This window comes from Suncus etruscus, chromosome 19 (assembly GCF_024139225.1).
Source record: "Suncus etruscus isolate mSunEtr1 chromosome 19, mSunEtr1.pri.cur, whole genome shotgun sequence".
Classification (NCBI taxonomy): domain Eukaryota; kingdom Metazoa; phylum Chordata; class Mammalia; order Eulipotyphla; family Soricidae; genus Suncus; species Suncus etruscus.
In genome coordinates, this window is record NC_064866.1 from 22,359,678 (window position 1) to 22,382,015 (window position 22,338).

Here is a 22,338-nt window from a genome sequence, read left to right on the forward strand (position 1 = left end):
GAAGCTTCTCAGTTTAATATATTCCCATCTGTTAATCTCTGCTTTCACTTGCTAGGAGAGTGCAGTTTCCTCCTTTAATATGCCTGTAATCTCAATGTCCTGGAGTGTTTTGCCTATGTGTTGCTCTATATATCTTATGGTTTCAGGTCTGATATTGAGGTCCTTAATCCATTTGGATTTTACCTTCATACATGATGTTAGCTGGGGGTCTAAGTTCAATTTTTTGCAAGGGGCTAGCCAGTTGTGCCAACACCACTTGTTAAAGAGGCTTTCTTTGCTCCATTTAGTATTTCTTGCTCCTTTATCAAAAATTAGATGATTGTATGTCTGGGAAACATTCTCTGAGTATTCAAGCCTATTCCACTGATCTGAGGGCCTGTCTTTATTCCAATACCATGCTGTTTTGATAACTATCCCTTTGTAGTAAAGTTTAAAGTTGTGTAGAGAAAGGAACTCTTATCCACTGCTGGTGGGAATGCCCTCTGGTGCAACTTTTGTGGAAAGCAATATAGAAATTTCTCCAAAAGCTGGAAGTTGAGCTCCCATACGATCCAGCTATACCACTCCTATGGATATATCTTAGGAACACAAAAATACAATACAAAATCCCTTTCTTACACCTATATTCATAGCAGTGTTATTTATATATTTTTTTTGTTTTGTTTTTGGGCCACACCCGGCGGTGCTTACTCCTGGCTGTCTGCTCAGAAAGAGCTCCTGGCAGGCACGGGGGACCATATGGGACACCGAGATTCGAACCAACCACCTTTGGTCCTGGATCGGCTGCTTGCAAAGCAAACGCGTGTGCTATCTTTCCAGGCCCTATTTATAATTTGTTAATAGAGCTCTTAATACTCCCAATTTTGTTTGAAAAAACTGCCTATCTGATCTAATATTTTTCTAATTTCTAGTTTCTCTTGCTTCTCTTTTTTTTCAAGGTATTATTTTTAATGTTTAATATGTATCAATATATCCAGTACGATCAGTCAACAGGATTCAAATGGGGTTTAAACAGAAAAAAGTTACTGGAGAACTCATGCTAGAGAAGACATGTACTTCTGGAAAATTTTACAGGAGTAGAATTTAAAAATTTTATTTTTATTGCTTAGAGCTAATTAAGAGGACTTTAAAAATACATGTGTGGGGCCTGCGAGGTGGCACTAGAAGTAAGGTGTCTGCCTTGCAAGCGCTAGCCAAGGAAGGACCGTGGTTCGATCCCCCAGCATCCCATATGGTCCCCCCAAGCCAGGGGCAATTCCTGAGTGCTTAGCCAGGAGTAACCCCTGAGCATCAAACGGGTGTGGCCCGAAAAACCAAAAAATAAAAAATAAAAAAACAAAATAAAATAAAAATACAAGTGTAATCTAGAATTGTTCAAGCCAACCAACAAAGGTCTGAAGACTGACTTTGCCTCCTTGGTTTTCCAATTTGAGATTTCCTCTATAATCTTTTAAATAATTCTCCCAGGGGAACTTGGGCTATTAGGCAAATAATTGTGTTGGTTTATATTATTCTTCCTTGATGGTTTTGAAAATCAGGCCAATTTAAAGCTAACTTACAATGGAACTATTTTTCATGTATTTTATTTTATTATTTTATTCTATTTTAGTTTATTTTAGCTTTCTCTAGCCACCCTTGTCTTACAGAATCAGGATTCAGTTCACTCTTCCCCAATGGCAGAACATAGGAAAACTGCCCAAATAACTCTCTCCTCAGAATGACTGTGTATACTGAACAGTACTGTCTGTAATGAATTGTCTGTTCTTATGGTGCCACAAGCTGGTAGAGAGTTCTACAGCCACCTCTGCAGTGGTAGCTTAGGACATCTTTCAAGCAGAATCAGGGACCAGGATTTTGTGTTCCTCAATGATTTATTTACTCCATTGAACAATATTGAATTTTCTTCTCTTTGAGTTGGGTTGTGAGACTAAATCACACTGCAGCTGTTTTAAATTGTTCTCTGGGTAGTGTTTCTATTTCTGGTACCATTTTATTATAGAAGTTCTACTTTTGGATTTTCAGTGTTGGTAGTCCATCAGTCTGTATTTTTCTTCACTGTAGAAGTTGAAGCAAGTCTCTGGGGCACATCTTATTATTTTATTCCTTATTTTTAATGTGCTAGGGCAGAGTTGGCAGCAGTCTGCAGAACTGTAGCATGCTTCCCAGAACAAATTTCAGAACTTCTCTGGAGAATCATCAAAGAAAGTTTCAGAACCTCAACAGAAAACACTGAATTGTATTAAAAGAATTTTTCAGGGGGCCGGGAAGGTGGTGCTAGAGGTAAGGTATCTGCCTTGCAAGCGCTAGCGTAGGACGGACCGAGGTTCAACTCCCCCCCGCCCCGTGTCCCATATGGTCCCCCCAAGCCAGGGGCGATTTTGAGCGCATAGCCAGGAGTAACCCCTGAGCATCAAACAGGTGTGGTGGCCCAAAAACCAAAAAAAAAAAAAAAAAAAAAGAATTTTTTAGAACTTTCTAACTATAAACTGAAAAAGTTTAAATTCTCAGGGATGTTTTGTCTTTTTTTTTTCCTGTCCCCAAGTTTATGTAATGATCATGAAATTTTAAATTAATTAAATAATTTTATTTAGTTACCAAAACAAACTTTGGGCATATAATCTTCATTTTCTGCCATGAACTAGGTTAGCTTTTTATATATTTTACAGTGATTAATTACCTATCATCACTATTATTTATGAACATCATTACTATTACTTTTATGTTTTCTTACCATTTGTTTAAAGCCTCAAAAAAACATTATATATTTACTTTATCACTATATTCCAAGAAAAAGAAAAGTAAATTAATGCCTCAATTGAATATATAAAGTTTTGTATTTTTACATTCAGAGTATTTTAAATTTCATACATTTCATTAATATTTGTCTTTACTTCCAGTCAATATATTTATTGAAAAACATCTATTCTTTTTATTGTCACTTATTTACATATCTATAATTTATTATGAATTTAGTTTACTGATCAATATTTTAACAATAAAGGGTAATGCTACAAACAATTTCACTTGTTTTATAAATTTTCTGACCTAGAAATTTTAATTTTGTAGCAATTAAAATAAAACATGTATCCTCTGTTTTAAAATATAGAAAAAGTAATACTTCACTGTAATTCTGAATAAAGACATTGTAGGATATAAAAGGCATGTTGACACAAGAATAATAACACCCCAACTATATATTATTTATGAAAAAAATAGTCACTGTTACTTTGGATAGGCAAAAGACTAAAGTTAACACAAAGAAAGAAAACCCTAGGTTTTCTTTTTCTTTTTTTTCCGACAGCAATATTTATTATTTTTACAATTTTATTTGATCATTTTGTTTTATATAATATTCATAGTATGGTTGTTTCTGTCATTTCATGATCCTAAACCAACCCCACCAACAGTATAACATTTCCTTAATCGTTGTCCTAAGATTTCAACCCACCTTTAAGCCTGACCACTTGGCAGTCACAAAATAATTTACTTTACATAGATTGTTTGCAATGAAGTGGTAATGGAATTATCAAACAAACAATGAAAATTTGGGGTCATTAAGTCATTGTCTGAAGCCATTACTATTCTTGACTACTTAATCTTGATCGTTTAATGTCCATGGCTTTGTTTGTTAACTTCAGGTGGTTTATGTGCTACTTTGGCATCTAGTTTAATGTTTTCTACTGGGGTGTCAATATTGAAAATTTTGATATGTCAAACAGCTGTTTGAGCTGCCATATACTCCAGAAATTCCAAGTTCTGCTGCTGACATTTCAATGGCAGTGGGACATATATGGTTACCAGGACTTATAGAAGTATGGAGGGGTGGGAGAATGCTGCATTCACAGTGAATAAGAATCCGGAGTTCTCAGTCCAAATATCAGCATATATGAAGTTTGGGTTGATCAGGTGTCTCTGCAGAGATCAGTAGTAAAATGATGAATTTGAGCTATGGCATTGCTATGATTATAGATTATGAGCTGTTGCGATTTTGTCAGGGCAGGAGTTTAGCCACCTTCTTCTCCCAAAAGTGCCCCAGTTTTCACTTGGATTAAAAATGCATCCATTATTTTTAGTGGCTAGATTTACATCTCTCTAAAATAAAATGAATCTATATATCTGGCTGACAAACTGACATAGTTGCAGTTGTGAGGTGTGCAGATTCTGTTCTACATTTTCTTACCTTTATTAGGTGGAGATTGTTTTCTATTTTCTGTTTAAGTATGTCCTGTTACTAATATTGGACAATTGAATGTGACCTCATTGACAAGAGAGTAAGTTTAATTATGATTTCAAATAAATGGTTGTATATATTATTTCTTCTTCAGTTTGTTTGTGTCTTGTTTTCTATATAGAGAAATAGTCACAACCTTTGTCATTTTATTCTAAAATATTTCTAAATTGATTTTAAAGCTGATAAAGACAGATTGGTTGAAAATAAAAAAAAAACAATGCATAGAAATCAGTTATTGACTGGGCTCTTCTGAATTCCATCTAAAGCCTATTGCTACTTGTCAACCTATTGATATTAGGAAATAAGCCAGATTTCCCTAACCTACAGCAGTGCAATGGCAAACTCTTATATAGTACATAGATTCATGCTGAGCAATAGTTAATACCCAATATTTATAATATTTGCATTGGTTATTAGGAAATGTTGTTTTATATAAATAACTCAAACTATAACATTTTAGTAATAAAAAGAAGATGAGCCTGACAGCAATAGTAGTATTGATTTAATTGTTAGTGTAAGATAAAGAAGAAACAGAAAGTTACAATCAGGAGTAAGTGTTAGGACACTAATCTAAGAAGAAATTTTGATTAGGAGACCAGGATTATAAATGTAGAGTCATAAAAAGCATTTTGATATGATTCAAATATGATCATTTTGATAGAAAAAATGAATAAAAAAGATGGGCATAGGGGGAAATAAGAACCTTGCTTATTCTTTGGTTAAGCATTATACATGTGTGTTTATACACTCATGTAGATAACACATAGTTATAACCGTTTTTTTGTTTTACCTAAACTATTTCTAAAGTGAGTTTTTATTACTCAAATGAGAACTATTTTTAAGCTATTTTTTTTTTGTCAAGACGTATGTAGCAATTTTGATGTTTTAAAAATGGGAAATGGAAACATTTCTATGAGTTTAGGACAAAATATCACAAAGGAAACTATGTTTAGGATGATTTATTTAAACATGATCATTGAATATATTCTGCTGCTAAGGAGAACAGAATGACTATATTGTCATAATAAAAGCTAGGCTAGGAAGTCTCAAAGACTACTTTGGTTTTAGAAATAGTGACATTTTTGCAGGTTCCAGATCTAACACCTTGCTAGGGAAAACAGCAAAAATAATCATTTTCTGACAACCTCTATATTTTCTTCAAATAATCTCAAGTGATCTTCAAATAAAATAATAATGTCATATAAATGTCTGTTTTAAATTATATACTAAATCATTCCTAAGCTTATTTAATAGAATGGACAAAAGAGAGAAGGATCTTATAACTCAAAGCTTAAGAACACCATCATGTTTTAAAAATATGTGAAAACAATTTTCAAGTATATTTCTAAATTTTATTTTAGTGGACCAATGATAAAATAAAAACAGGAACCAGAGTGATAGTGTAGTGGTAGGGCATTTGCCTTGCACATAGCTGACCCAGGACAAACCTGGTTCAATTCAATCCCGGCATCCCATATGGTTCCCCAAGCTAGGAGAGATTTCTGATCTCAGAGCCAGGAGTAAGCTCTGAGCATCATTGAGTGTGGCCCAAAAACCAAAAAATAAAAATAAAAAAATAAGATAAAAACAAAATTGTATAATACAATAGCCATGGTATACTTGTTAAATACAGAAGAACAACAGTTTTATCTTATTTAAACATTATCATTATTAGATAATGAGAAAAATTACATCAATGCTGATGTATATGATCTAAATTTTCCCATCAAATTTTCTTAGAATGTAATGTTTTGTTCATAAAAAATATCTCTTAGACAATGGGGCGGGAGTGATAGCACAGCAATAAGGCATTTGCTTGCAGGCGACCTACAGAGGACAAATCCACTGTTCTAATCCTGGTATCCCAGATGGTCCCCCAGAGCCTGCCAGGAGCGACTTTTGAGTACAAGAGTAACTACTGACTGCCGCCAGGTTTGACTTATAAAAACCAAAAAGAAAAAAAAAAAAACTCTAGACAAGGCATCCATTTAAATGGAAAACATTAGATTTACTTAGATTTGATATTAGATTTAAGTTAGTTGCAATTACTGAGAAAACATTAGATTACTTAGGTTTTGTTTTAGATTTATATTAGTTGCAATTACTGAGTAAAAGCAAAAAAAATTATCTCTTACACAAGGCATTCATTTAAATTGAACACATTAGATTTAAGTTGCAATTACTGAGTAATGAGTTAGAGAGATAATATAGGGGTTAAAATATTTGCCTTATGATAGATATTCAGACAACTGTGGTTCAATCTTTGGCACCTCCTATGCTTCCCATATTAGCACAAAACCCTGATGATCACCAACTGTGGTCAAAAATGAAAAAAAAAACAAATAGTCAAAAAGAGCAGATCAAGTTTAGAAAGTATACTCTGCCTTCTTCTGTATGCCTGTCTGTTATTCTTCAAGATTGTGAGACTTAAAATGTCATAATAAATTTCATTGATGTTTCTACTTGTGGTACCTATTTTATGATTTCTTTATTTCTGGTACAGATAAAATTTTATAAGAAAAGTACTGTCATGCCTTTTGGTGGTTATAGAACTGGGATGTTTGGTTAAGTAATTCTTGACAATTCTTATGACACATTTTTATTATAAAATGTGATTATAAGACAAAATATGTTATCTTTAGAATATAAGGTTTTTATTTTTTTTAGTTTTTTAATAGTGAATTATTTTTAGAATATAATTTCATGTTATTTAATCTTCCAAAACTGATTTTTGTTAATGTGTTCTTATATCTATGTGATATAATTTAATCGTTTATTTTTGTGAAGCAAAATAGTTTTTATTTAAAATTACTTAGAAATTGGGGCCAGAGAGATAACATGGAGGTAAGGCGTTTGCTTTACATGCAGAAGGTCGGTGGTTTGAATCCCGATATCCCATATAGTCCTCTATAGGGAGCCAGATTCTCCCTCACAGTCTTGGCATAAGCACAGCCATCTTGTAGCAAACTGCCATTTTCTAACAGGCCTGTCCTTTAATTGAGCTATACATCGTGTATGTGCCAACTGGCCATGAGTTGATGCAGATCAAAAGAACCATAAGGTCACACTCTTCTGGCTGAGGAAACTCAGACCTATCGATAGAGCATTTGGTGTGATAATAGGATGTTCCTAAGGAAACTTGTATTAAGTTAACAGGCACATGCCAAACCTTTAGAACTGCATGATGACAAATGCTTGCCTGACAAATGTTTGCATTGTCCCCTCCTCCCTTTGTATAAAAACTATATAAGTCATGGCATTTCAAAAATAAATTGACGTCATAATCAGAATCCTTGGTGGTCCCCTTTTTCCCACCCATTTCCTTTTCAGGTGCAGACCCTTTCCACGACCACGAATAAACTGAAGCTGCAGCCCAGCACAGTCCCCCGAGCCTGCCAGGAGAGATTTCTGAGCATAGAGCCAGGAGTAACCCTTGAGTGCTGCCAGCTGTGATCCAAAAACCAAAATAAATAAATAAATACATAGATAGATAGATAAAAAAAATAAATAAAATTAGAAAGCTGCAAAGGGAGAGAAGAGAGGAAGTAAGCTTTCAGGAGAAAGGGGCTTCTCCAAAGTGGAAAAAGTAGAGACATACAGACAAGTTAGTGAGGTATATGTTCGTATTTATTTTTTTGTAGGCACAAAAGTTAAAATAAAATAAAAATCAATGTATTTGATGTAGTTTCATGCAAAGTATTTATAGATGACCACACCATTATAGCTACGGTAACATTGTTTATAAAATAATTTTAATTTATTCTTCTGAAAAAAGTTAACAGTGGGGTCTATAATTTCCTCACTCTGTTTTGACTGTGACCAATTTCCTTATAAATATTGACTGAAAGATTCACTAGATAAAACTAGAAGCATATCCTGCTAGTGTTGCTATGTACAAATTACTAAGCTTGGTATGCTTTTACAGGACATGTTTCTGACAAAATATTTAATTTCAAAAGCCTAAAATATCTGGTTGCACAAAAGATTTTGTCTGAACTTTCTGCTGCACTTAAAAATGATTACTTACATAACAAGAATGGAGACAGTGGCTACTACATCATAACTTGTGTAAAACCTTAGGACCTAATAAGTCCACTCATTTTGTTGTTTTAGTTTAGGAAGCACCCCCAAATGTTGAGGGTCATGTAGGGCAGAAATCAAATTTCGGCCTCCCATATGAAAAGTACATGCTATCCCACTGAGATATTTTCTCTATCTCTGCTAATCTCATTCTTTCAAAAAATAATACATAGCCAGCTTAAAGGAGTTTTGAATGTTGTGTTTAATTAACATGGATTATAGGATATCTATATAGTCCATCCTAATACTCCTTTTTTTATTTTTTGGTTAAGTCACCTTAAGGCTAATTTTCTATATAAACTAGTTCAATTTCTTGAGCACAGTAACTATGCAAGTTATATATATGCATATGTATCTTATGTATAAACATTTTAAAAGAGTATGCTTTGATTATGATAGCAGAAATAGAAAATAGGGACTATCAAAAACTAGTTTTTTTTGTTTTTTGGGGTCAACCGGCAGTGCTCAGGGGTTATTCCTGGCTCTACGCTCAGAAATCACTCTTGGCAGGCTCAGGGGGCCATATGAAATGCCAGGATTAGAACCATTAGAACCATGCCCTACATCCATGCTATCTCTCTGGCCCCTCAGAAACTAGTTTAAGCACATCAAAATATTAATTATTTTGCAATTATTCCCTAAACATGAGACCACTTACCTGAAACTAATAAAGCTTACATTTCAAGGCACCTTCTTTTGTATTTTACTTTTTTTTTTATTTACATTTTTGGGTAACACTCAGTAGTGCTTAGCACTTACTTCTGCATTCAGGGATCACTCCTGGTACGCTAAGGGGACTATACATAGTGCCAGAGATGGAATCTGGGTGACTACATGCAAGGCTAGTGTCCTAACTACTATAATATCACTCTGCCTCCTACAAGATGATTTTTTGTTTGTTTGTTTGTTTTTTGGGGGTCACACCCGGCAGCGCTCAGGGATTACTCTTGGCTCTATGCTCAGAAATTGCTCCTGGTAGGCTCGGCGGACTATATGGGATGCTGGGATTCGAAACACCTTCCTTCCTGAATCAGTTGTGTGCGAGGCAAATGCCCTATCGCTGTGCTATCTGTTCAGCCCCTCTTTCAAGATGATTTTTAAAATGTTTGATAACTATGATCTTGAGAAAAACATCTCTCATGAGGCTAATATGACTGATACAATTATTTTAGTAATATTACTTAACAAAAATCCCATAAGAACATTATTTGCTCAGTTTTTGAGAACATGGGAATTAGTATTACACCCTGAGTTGCTAAGGCATTATTATTCTTGACTCTGGATTCAAGTATAGTACAATGTGGTTCTGGACATATGAACCAGGTTTATGGACACAGATGCATGCAAGGCAAATACTTTACATTCTGTAGCATTTGTCTAACCATTTTCACTATATATATTAACCAAATCTCCTTACTGACTCATTTCATATTGAATGGTATGAAATGAGTCAGTAAGGATATTTGGTTAGGGACTTATTTGTTTCTCATTTCTGGAACATGTTTATTATTGGGAATTATTTACAGGGCTTGTGGTTAATATAAATATTAGTAATACTTTATAATATTTTATGATGAGGAAATGATATAAATCTGTGCATGAATCTTGTAGTGCCAGAAGCTGATCTATATTTAGTGGTAAAAAAGAAAGTACAGAGTCAGAAAGTAATGTTGAAATTTTACACAAATTTATAGGGCTTTAGGGGTCTTATCTATTAAGCAAAACATTAGATATAATGATATAAAAAGTGATATAAATTTAAAAATAGCAAAGTGAGACAGTATTTTTTGAATAAAATTAAATTACAAGATTCTCACAAAGAAGACGTCAAAAAGACTGCATGAAAAAATCAAAAAAATCTTCATTGAATTAAAGAATTACTTTAGTACTTCAGAAAGTTAATGAAGACAATGATTTTGCTTTGGATTTGGTATGCTTTATTTTAATGGTTATGTTAAAGTCTATTCCTTTTAAATAGTGGTTTACATATTTTATATGTTCCATTATTTTAAAATATTAATAATGTAATTTTTTGTTACATCAAAACCAGAATCTATTCTTTTTTTTCTTTTTGGCAACAAAAATAAGCAATACCTCTCCACCAATTACACAATATGAGTTTATTTATGACTTCAAAAATAAATTGCCTTCATTTTAAGGGTATGGTCGGTGCTCAGGCAATTCTTGACTCTGTGCTCAGCAGTGTTCACTGGAGGTGCTCAGGAGACTATGTGTTGACAGAGTTCAAACCAGAGTCAACTCAATGCAAGAGAAGCACTGTGACCCCTACTATCTTTCTAGCTGTAGAGATTATATTTCAAGTAATACATCCTGGAAGTATTTTAATGTTAAAATTATAAAACTATATTTGAGGCCATAATATTTTAATTGTAAAATATATTTCAGACATTTATAATATCATCTACCTCATTTTGAAAGCATATAGTCAATGGCATTTATTATTTTATACATATAAACAATTCAAACAACATATCTCTAAAAGACAATATGCTTATTTGAAAGTGAGAAACTTCTAATCTGGATGGTCGAGTATTAACTCGAAAGCATTTTCTGTAATAAAGGGTAATTTGGAACCTACTTAAGAAAGAGAATGACCAATCCAGTTAGACAAGATTTGAGTTTATTGATAAGATTCAGATCTCCCTTCTTGAAAGGACAAATACAGATTTAATTTCAAAAATAAAATAACTTTTGAATGACAAATGTTCATGTTTTAATGTCAGTATTACAGGTATGCTTTTTTATGATAAATTATCAGTTGATAATTTTCCAGTGGAATCTAATATCAAGTAATTTAACAGTTCAAATGTAATAAAACATTCATTTTCAAATCTTACATATATTATTTAAAATAGATACAAAGTTCAATGTAATAGTTTTAAGGATTGATATTTCAAACTACCTGAAATAAAGTTCCATGGTTCAAAAAAGTTTGAATTATTTTCAAAAGTCTGACTTTTTAAATAAACATTAATAACAGTTGACCTATATGCTTTTTATCAATAAATGTAGGTCAAATAATGTATATTATTTTAAAAGAAAAATATATAATTTGTTGGATAGGTGAAAAATTTTAGATCATATAACATAAACTTAGAGTCAAATCCAAGATGTTGGCTGATTAAAAATAAAATATTGAATAAATTCATAAATAATTCCCCATTTTTCATCATTTAATATAACCTGAATTATTGAAGCACTCTAATCGTAACATGGCAGTAAATTACTGCATATCTAAGTATTGGATAGAGTCATTAAAATGACTTCTATAAAGTGTAAAATAGCTTCTCATAAATAGTTTCTTGCCCAAAGAATAAACGTGCTTATTGTCCATGTATATAAATATCCTGTGAAATCCTGAACTCCAAAGAAAAGACATTGAGGTACAGTATTAAATATAGCATCAGAATGCATATTTTTGCTGAAACTTTGCAAGACTAATGTCATTAGGGAAGCGTTGATGGGGGTATGGTCCAATCTTCCTGATTTATGCCCTTTGGGAAATTTGTTGGCGACATCAAATAATTAAACTCCCCAACATCAATATATACAAAGGCATTTTATTATTAATTAAAGAATGGGAATTAGCATCTTCAGAAATTACTTTATTTTTCATAATACATATATTTATTGCCATCATAGTTCTGTAATTGTCATAAAATTAAAGTCAGATGAATTTTGAAATGTGCAAGTTTGGGACATGGACACAGATAACAGCATAGAACTGTACATAAAATAATTACAATTTATTAAACACACTGTTTTAGCACATCCTTGATGGATGGAAATGAGCACCATATCTTTTATGAATATATATTTTTCTCTTTTTTCCCCTATAGCACCAGAGAAATCCAAATAGAAAAAGAGGGATAAAAACTAGGCTTCAAGAAAATGATTTGTTTCCATTTTAGCCACACTATCTCATGTTTTCTGATTATTAAAACTTTTGTCCTATCACAGCCCCCAAAAGGCTATTGACATTTCATATAAGTACATGTATATGAAGTAAGTTGTTTTATATACCATTCTTACTCAAAACTTGCATGTGGCATAAAATGGACTGGTGGCACCAAAGTATATTTTCTGCTGATTTCATAGGTTCTTTGTCATAATCTTATCCAAGAAAACAAACCGCACCAACTTCAAATCCAAACTTTTGATTCTGATCACCAAAATCATTGATCATTATATCAACTATAGGTACTTGATCAATTTTCGGTGTTCTTATTTCAATCACAGTTTTTTCATAGCCTTTTCTGGACTGTAAATTAAGCAGAAATAAAGTTATTGGTTATTAATAAAAAGTTATTAATATATTTAACATATTTTTCTTAATCCTTTAACTTGCTTAAAGAAATAGAAACTGATAGTTTAACATTAAAATTGATATTTTATAATACCATACAACATAAGTAATATGGACAAAACATAGGCATTGTAAAATCTTTAGTAAAAGTAAATATATTATAGCATAAAAATTTAAAGCAGACATTGTTCACCATTTCCTTGTCTTCAGGATAGGCATTCTATTTCTCTCTCTTACTACCATTGTCAGGATAGTAGTTAGTGCAGTTATTTCTCTAACTGCTCTCACCACTCTATGGTCAGCTTCGCATTATGGGCTGGTCCTACTGCCCCTCTTCTCTATTGTTTCAGGGTATTATTAACACAGTCTTTTTTTTTTAATCTCTCAGATGAGTGAGACTATTCTGTGTCTATCTTTCTCTTTCTGACTCAATTCATTTATCATGTTAGTTTCCATATCATCTATCTATCTATCTATCTATCTATCTATCTATCTATCTATCTATCTATCTATCTATCTATCTATCTATCTATCTATCTATGCAAATTACATGACTTCATTTTTTCTAAAAGCTGATGAATACTTCATTGTGTAGATGTAGCAAAGTTTCTTTAGCCACTCATCTGTCATCAGGCACCTTGGTTATTTTCAAATTCTGGCTACTGTAAACAGTGCTGTGATGAACATAGAGATGCAGAGGGCATTTTTGTATTGTGTATTGTGTTTTTGTGTTACTATGGTATATCTCTACGGATGGTATTGCTGGATCATATTGGAGCTCAATGTCCAGATTTTTAAAAAAATATTCATATTGTTTTCCATAAAGGATGGACTAGATGGCATCCCAACCAGCAATGAATGAGAGTTCCTTTCTCCCCTCATTCACACCAGCACTGACTGTCCTTTTTCTTTTCTTTTCCTTCCTTCCTTCCTTCCTCCCTCTCTCCCTCCCTCCCTCCCTCCCTCCCTCCCTTCCTCCCTCCTTTCTCTTTCTTCTTTCTTTCTTTCTTTCTTTCTTTCTTTCTTTCTTTCTTTCTTTCTTTCTTTCTTTCTTTCTTTCTTTCTTTCTTTCTTTCTTTCTTTCCTTTCTTTCTTTCCTTTCTTTCTTTCTTTCTTCTTCCTTCCTTCCACCTTCCTTCCTTCCTTCCTTCCTCTTCTTTCTTTCTTCTTTCTTTCTTCTTTCCTTTCTTTCTTTCTCTTCTTTCTTTCTTTCTTCTCTTCTTTCTCTTCTTTCCTTTCTTTCTTTCTTTCTTCTCTTCGTTCTCTCTTCTTTCTCTTTCTTTCTTTCTTTCTTCTTTCTTTCTTTCTTTCTTTCTTTCTTTCTTTCTTTCTCTTTTCTCTTCTTTCTTTCTTTCTTTCTTCTTTTCTTTCTCCTCCTTCCTTCCTTTCTTCTCTCCTTCCTTCCTTCCTTCCTTTCTTCTTCCTTCCTTCCCTTCCTTCCTTCCTCCCTCCCTCCCTCCCTCCCTCCCCCTCCCTCCCTCCCTCTCTCTCTCCTCTCTCTCTCTCTTTCTTTCCTTTCTTTCCTTTCTTTCTTCTTTCTTTCTTTCTTTCTTTCTTTCTTTCTCTCTCTCTCTCCTCTTTCTTTCTTTCTTTCTTTCTTTCTTTCTTTCTTTCTTCTTTCTTTCTTTCTTTCTCTTTCTTTCCTTCCTTCCTTCCTTTCTTCTTCCTTCCTTCCTTCCTTCCTTCTTCTTCTTCCTTCCTTCCTCCTTCCTTCCTCCCTCCCTCCCCTCCCCTCCCTCCCTCTCTCTCCCTCTCTCATCTCTCTCTCTTCTCTCTTCTTTCTTTCTTTCTTTCTTTCTTTCTTTCTTTCTATTCTTTCTTTCTTTCTTTCTTTCTTTCTTTCTTTCTTTCTTTCTTTCTCTCTCTCTCTTTCTTTCTTTCGTTCTTTCTTTTCTTTCCTTGTGATGTGTGCCAGTCTGTTTGTGTTATGAGGTGGTACTTCAATGTTGTTTTGATTTGCACCTCCCTGATGATTAGTGATGGGAGCATTTTCCATGTGCTTTTGGACATTTGTATTTCTTCTTTGAGGAAGTATTTGCTTTTTCTTCTCCCAATTTTTGATGGGTTAGAAGTTTTTTTTTTTGTTTTTTTGTTTTTTTTTTTTTAAAGTTCAGGCAGTACTTTGTATATCTCATATATTAGTCCCTTATTTGATGAATATTGGTGAATATTTTCTTCTATTCTATGGTGACTTTTGTACCCTAGGCGCTGTTTTCTTTGAAGTGCAGTAGCTTCCCAGGAATACAATAAATTAATCTTTGATAAAGGGGCATGAGGTGTAAATTGCAGCAAGCATGTGATGATAGGACAACTGGTAGCCACATGCAAAAAAGCAAACTCAAACCTCTAACACAATGCACAAATGTCAAATCAAAATGTACTAAAGATCTTTATTATCAGACCTAAAACTATAAGGAGCATAAAAGAAAAAAAATACAGGGCCTGAGCGCTAGGGTGTTTGCCTTGCACATGGCTGATCTAGGATGGACTCGGTTTGACCTCCAAGTCCCAAATAGTCCCCCAGCCAGGAGCAATTTCTGAGCACATAGCTAGGAATAACCACACATACCTAGGAATAACCACTGAGTGTCACGGGTGGTCCAAAGAGTAAAAAGAAAAAGAAAATACTTCATTATACTAAAACTAAAGGCATCTTTAAGGAGGAAACACCACTGTACAAATATGTGAAAAGAGAGATAAACAAATGGGAATATATTAAATTGAGATGTTTCCACACTATAGATCACATCCTTATTTGTAATCTTCTTAGTGTGAGGAAGATAGTTGCACAGAAAAAAAAATAAGTTGAAAGTGTGTCAGTTTTTGGTTGGAGTGATAGCACAGTGGTAGGGGGTTTGTCTTGCTTGCTGCCAACCCAGGACCAGCATTCCATATGCTTTCCTGAGCATGCTAGGAATGATTTATAAGTGCAGAGACAGAAATAATCCCTGAGAGCCATTGGGTGTGTCAAATTTTTTAATTTAAAGAATAGACGAATAAATAAAAGTGTGTTGGAGAGACAGTTTGCTAAGATTTTGTTAAGAATTTTTGCCTCAAAATACATTACTGAAATTGGTCTGCAGTTTTCTTTCTTGGTTGTATCGTTTTCAGCTTTGGGAATGAGCAGGATATTAGCCTCATAAGAGGAATTAGAAAGGATTCATTTGTGATCCTATTGGAGTGGTTTCCCTTTTTTTCCTTGTGAGTCTTGCCAGAAGTTAGTCTATTTTGTTTATTTTTTTCAAATACCAGCTCCTGGTCCCATTGATTCTTTGTATGTTTCTTTGTTTCTATGTTGTTAATTTTTGTTTTGGTTTTATTATTTCTTTCCTTCTACCTTTGTTTTGGTTGCTTTGCTGCTGTTTTTCCAGATCCTTAAGTTGTCCCTTTAAGCTATTGATTTTGTCAATTTCCTCTTCTTGACCTAGGCCTGTAATGCTATGAGTTTCCTCCCAATTACTACTTTTGCTGTGTCCCATAGATTTTGGAAAATTGTATCTCAATCTGTTTCAAATAGTAATTCCCTTCTAATATTTGCTTCCTGTGGATTCCTGTCCTACTGATTGATACCATATCCTGGGAGTTTATAATGGATCTTATGGCCCATATTTGAGACTTATCTTAGATATACATAATAATATCTAAATTATTTTTATTTATATTGTTTGGGGTTGGGTCACACCTGGCAGTACTTAGGGGTTTCTTCTGGTTCTGTGCTCAGTAAATGTTCATGACAGGCTAAGGGGACCATATGGGATATTGGGATACAGGGGATTGAACTTGGGTCTGTCCTGGCTTGACCACATGCAAGTCAAATCCACTGTGGATTGCTCTGGCCCCAATAATTTTTTGGTTGTAATTTTAAATTCATCTTTGAGAAGGAACATATAATAATATGTTCCTGATTTTACTACCTGTAATATTATTTAATATCAATAAAATTTTCATAAAATGGCATATGATCTTGACTACCTTTTGTTAAGTCTTTAAATATGGACTATCTACATGACTGCAAGTTTCTCTGATTGTTGGGGTATGTCAGGGTGTGTGTTTATAAAAAATGGTGATTTATAATATAACCTATTTGAATATTTCAAATTTATTGTTCGCTTTTGGTCATATATTGTGGTGCTCAGAAATTACTCCTGGATCTGCAACACAGGAATTATTCCTGGTAGGGTGAGGGTACCATATATGGTGTAGGTCTCAAAACTACATTGTTCACATACATGGTACCCACTCCTTCTACCTACTATTGATCCAGCCCCCTGAATATTCCCATTATAAGCATTCAAAATTAGTAACAGCACATATCCTTCATGAGATCTTTCTGCTTGAGACTAAATGTAATTTATACTTACTGCACAGCCATCATATAGTGCTTTGATGTAAGGGCTGTTATCATAGGATATCTCTTCATCATTTGATCCCAGAAATCTAAGTGCTTTGTCATAACTTCCTGTTAACACATCATACCAGGCTGCTGACTGATGACAGTTATAGGTGAAATTTTGCCTTGCAGAGGCAGTCAGAAGTTTTAGAAATGTCATTTGCACCATATTAATAGAATTGCCTTCAACATCCAAGTATGAAAGCTGAAAATTAAAGAATAAAAGTACATGTACAATTATTTTTCTTCTTTCACATTATAAAACAGTAAGTCAAAAGTCAAACACTTGTTATAGAGACAATGGAAATAGAAAATAAAAAAGAAAATCACTGTAATCCCAGAAATAGGCAAATGAATTGACAATCCACTCGAATATAAAGAAAATATACATTAAGTCTATGAAGACTTCATCTTGACTTGTGTTCTCACCTAAATTAATGTAAACAACTACCTACCTTGGGGAAAAATACCCTAATTTCTATGCTGCAATTTCCTAATCAGTAAAAATTACAACATAGAAATTATTTTGCTTCTATAAAAATTAATTATATATTTCTTTCAATTTTTTTAAATTTCTTTGGGTGAAAGAGCCTCTCAAACAGTGCTCAGAAGATCCAAGGACCTATTTCTCTAATACTTAAGCAGTAAAGTTGAGTTCAAGGGCCAGAAATTGTATGACTACTTGGGTTCTAAAGTGCTGGAGACTAACAGGGTTAACCTTGAGATACTCAGGGAATTCCAGTATTATAGCTGGTTGTGGTAGAGTGCCATATAGTGCCACAGTTTTAACATAGATCCCAAAACTTTCAAAGCTTATTTCATAGACTACTTCATTTTTTTCTAATGTGGTATTTTTGTATTTTAAAATAACTTTGAAACAATAAATAACTATATTATGTTGATTTATATTATCAAGTCCTTATTTTTATAGTATATCAAATTTTCCATATGATTATTTCAAGCCTCACTTGGTGTTGCTCAGAGGACTTTATGCAATAATGGGATGAAGTTGGTTGCATTCAAGGCAAGCTCCCTACCTAACAACAGTAAATTCTATCTAGCCCTAGTCCAAATCTTTATATGCATTTCTACAATTTTCATTTTGAAGTCATATTTTATATATGTTTTCAATACTCTGATTTTTAGAACAGATGTGCTTATATGTTATCCTATATGAAAAGAGGTTATTCATCTTTATTTTTCCTGCTCCAAGAATAAGAAAAGGTGATAGACTGTTTATTGAGTCACCATATAAATGTTCTGTACTTATATTAAAGAAAAGACTTTAATTGAAACCCATTAAACATCATGTTTAGTAAAATTTGTAGTATTTTTTATTGAACATAAGTGAACTATATGGAGGTGGCAAGCATCTAAACCTAGATTTAAAATAAATAGGAATTTGTGGCTTATGGATAAAGTCATTGAAAATGCAGTTAATTAGGACTTTTTATTAAAATAAATATTATTTATGTTTTACTGATGAATAACAAAAATTATGCAGATTATTCTAACACCGAAGAAAAACAATTGGGGGAAGTATATGCTGTAAGGAAAGAAAATCAAAACTACACACTGACCTCTGTGTGTTTTCAGCTTAAAGACATGTACGTATAATGAAGGTAAGAAATATAGTTTAGTGGTTAGAGGCATTCATAGAGAATTAAGGCCTGGCACAGTATCATAATATTGCATTAAAAGCCTCACACAATGCCAGGGATAATACTGGTGGCTGGTATATAACTGTATCCCTATGCACAACATTAAACCCTATAGTTTCTGCTTCAGTTGACCAAGTGTCACCAAGACTGTACTTTGACCACCCAAAGTCTCCTTCCTTTAAAAAAATGAACATTTATTATATAAACTGAAGACCAGGGAAAATAAATATATCCAGTGAAGAATTTTGCAAAAAGTTATTAATAACATGTAGGTATTTACAAATTAACTCTACAAATTGTCTCTAATAATAACATCAAGAGTCCAATAATTATCTGGATAAATGAGAATTTTCATTTACATACATTATTTGTGCTATTGTAGTGAAACATATTTTGTATTGAAACATACAGGAAATGTGAGGGTAAAGAAGGTTAAACTTAGTCTCTCTAGAGTGAAAAAAGGCAAAAAGTTCAACAAGAAAGGTATGTTTTTAGAAAAGAGGCTTGAAGAGTATACCTTGTATAAGTACATTTAACTAAAATTAGTAATCCAATCTATATTTTGAAATATTTTTAAACAGAAATTAGGTTGTGGCATATAATAAGATGTATAAAATTAATTATAATTAACTGGAAATTGTACAAAAATATTTAAAAAACATTGCACTACAATAAAAATAAATGAAATGGTGAATTCATATTATTTTCAAATGAATTAATCAAAAATCATTTCCCATTACAAACTTCTAATTAAAATGGAGAATACAGAATATATATAAGCCTCAAGAACAACACAAATGATAATAGTTAGAGATACTACACATAATATTCTCTAAATATGATACTATAATATCTATTTTTATTATGTCCCTCCAGGTGTTTCATGGAATTCTTATATTCCTTGATTGATCATCTTATATTAATAACATATTTAAATTATTTTATTGAACTATTTCGGCTTCTCTAAAAATGCAAATGTTCTAAAATGTATAGATGAAGCAGAGAAAACAATGAATCTTGATATAATTTAGGCTATCACAAGTCAATGATTTTATATTTGATCAGAGGTTCATTAGTTGTAGTTTAAAGATAAAGCACTTTATTATGAAATAAATAACGTACCAGTTTTCCTCTTTTAAATTCACTAAACCAGCTTCCTGGTTTCTCTTTTGGCCATGAGGAGATTCTTACCTGTTGTTACAAGAGAAAAAGAAAATTAGAAAGTAATTAAAAATAGTGGATAGGATTGTGTTTTATATCCATCAGTAATTTTTATTATAACCATAATTCCAAAGAAATTCAAAAACAATTCCTGTCTTGAACAGATTGAGATAAGAAAAAAATTGACATAGATTCTTTGAATTCACATTTACTGACCCTAACCCTTTACCTGTAGAAAAATGGTGTGATAAATATGTGGAATGAATGAGGAGGGATATGGGGACACTGATAAAATCTTAGGTAACTCTTTGCAAAGGAAACTCTTACAGCTACAGCTAAGTGCTATCAGTATTCCATAGCCTTGAAAATTTTATAAATCCTCAATGTATAGAGCAAGTGCTAAGTAGGAAACTGGAAAAGTCATTGAAAGGAAGCAAATTTAATTATTACTTACTAAGAAGAAAATTTAGAGTGTTTTATAGAATCACATTTAATGTATTGATGTGAGATGATTAGTAAAATATATAGACCTACATATGTGTATATATGCATATAAAATATTTAGGAAATATATGGTCTATCTATGGGAAATTTGAATCATCAGTGTAACAGAATAAATTATTCATTTCCCTGTTTTGGAAGAAAAAGAGCTCTATTAGGCCTAGATAAATGCTTGGGAATAAGATACTGCTATTTCTTTCTCTACGAGTTATCCTTTACAATCTTAACTTCTCTCCCAAAGAAACTTGACAAAGATAAAGGTTGTTTGGAAATACTTTTAGGAATTTCTTCTTTCTATATGCACTGTTCATTTACTAAAAAAATTAATGTCACTTATTAAATAGAAGTAAATATAACATATTCCAACAATCAGATATAGCAGAATATAATTAAACCAACAAAATGCCTTCCATATCTTAAAAATGAGCAGCTTTACATAAAGAAAATAAATACAATGATACTTCTAGCTAAATATAATTGTTTAGAGGCTAATAGCACTTAAGAACAAATATAGAAATTCAATATTTTTATTAAACTATTAAACTCATATAATAAATTATTTGTACAATTAACATATTTTCCAGCATATAAAACGACTTTTGAAACAAAAAAAAGTCAACCGATAATCGGGGGTTGTTTTATATGCCGAGTATATCCTGAAAAATGTTTCAATATGCCGCTAAACGAAAATTGTCTGAATATTGCCACAAAACGAATTTTCCAACTTGATCCTGCACCAGGCTGCTCGGATCCTGCGCCTCTCTAACTCAGTCAATCCAAGCAGACTTTTTATGCATGCAAATTAGACACTGTTCAGGACCCGAATCTACACTGTCAAAAGTCTGCTCAGATCGGCCAGAGTCAGAGAGGAAGTCGATTACAGAAGAACTTTGGACCTTTTCTTGTTGTGATTGGCTCACTGTGGTACATAAGCACAGGAACACATGCAGCACATGCAGCACAGAAACGTTCTGTTTGATACAGCGAATTATAGGCCTAAACCTATGTTTTAACTGTAAAATAAGGGGGTCGTCTTATACGCCCGGTTGTCTTATACACTGGCAAATACGGTACACATTTTAAGAATATACAGCTGTGAATTCTATCACATAGTAACTGAAAAGAAGAATACTATACATGCACTAAAATTTAGAGAGAAAGCTGGTGCATAAAGGATTCATCAGGGTAAAATTTAAAAAGAGAGAAGTGTTTGTTCAGTCTATTATCACATTGGTAACTTATTTTCCTGTTTATGCAAATGAAATGTTCTAATTACACTATAAGAAACACAGATAGATGAAACTATGACAGTATAATTTTCCTATTAAGTTCAATGTTGCAAAAACATGGCAGGAACTGTCAACAATCACCAACAAAACAGATAGGTACTTACTCCTTCAGATTTTTTATCTGGATAGATACAAGTCTCACCACCAGATGTGAAATTACAGTAAACTTTGAAGGAATCTCCTGAGCAACCTTGATTAGGATCAATCCAATATTCACCTAAAAATGGGAGAAGAGTCATGCCAATTTACATATTAAATACTGAATGTCTACACATCATATTTAATTTCAAATAATATTAATGAAAATAGATATTAATAGATATTTCTTCACAAAATGAGGGCAAAATTTGAATTATAAAGATGTCATTTGCTTGAACTCTGTCAAAGCTGAAAAATGCTCTTTAAACTACATTAGTTGATCCATAGCTTGCCTATTTTTAGTTTTAATGTTAAATATCATCTCTTCAAATACTGACATTCTATTTATTTGCAATAAGTTACATGTTTAAGGTAATCAGACATATTAAAATCTACATTAATACTCCACATATTCCACACTTAGGTATAATAATAACAATAATATTTATATACTACACATATTCCACACTTATCTAGAATAATAATAAAAGTTTTCTGGGGCCGGACAGATAGCACAGCTGTAGGGTGCTTGCCTTTCATGCAGCTGACCCAGGATGGAC

General features: G+C 32.8%; 1 protein-coding gene across 1 annotated transcript in view; it reads right to left on the reverse strand.

The window, feature by feature from the left end:
* Nucleotides 1-12,318: 12,318 nt before the first annotated feature.
* The window catches only part of COL11A1 (collagen type XI alpha 1 chain), a 206,166-nt gene continuing 196,146 nt past the window's right edge, over nucleotides 12,319-22,338 (reverse strand). The window contains exons 64-67 of the mRNA XM_049765836.1: nucleotides 21,745-21,857; nucleotides 19,812-19,880; nucleotides 17,000-17,233; nucleotides 12,319-12,593 (exon numbers count right to left, since the gene is read on the reverse strand). Of these exons, the coding sequence (XP_049621793.1) occupies nucleotides 12,447-12,593; nucleotides 17,000-17,233; nucleotides 19,812-19,880; nucleotides 21,745-21,857 (563 nt within the window). The 3' untranslated portion in view covers nucleotides 12,319-12,446. The remainder of the gene's footprint in view (nucleotides 12,594-16,999; nucleotides 17,234-19,811; nucleotides 19,881-21,744; nucleotides 21,858-22,338) is intronic.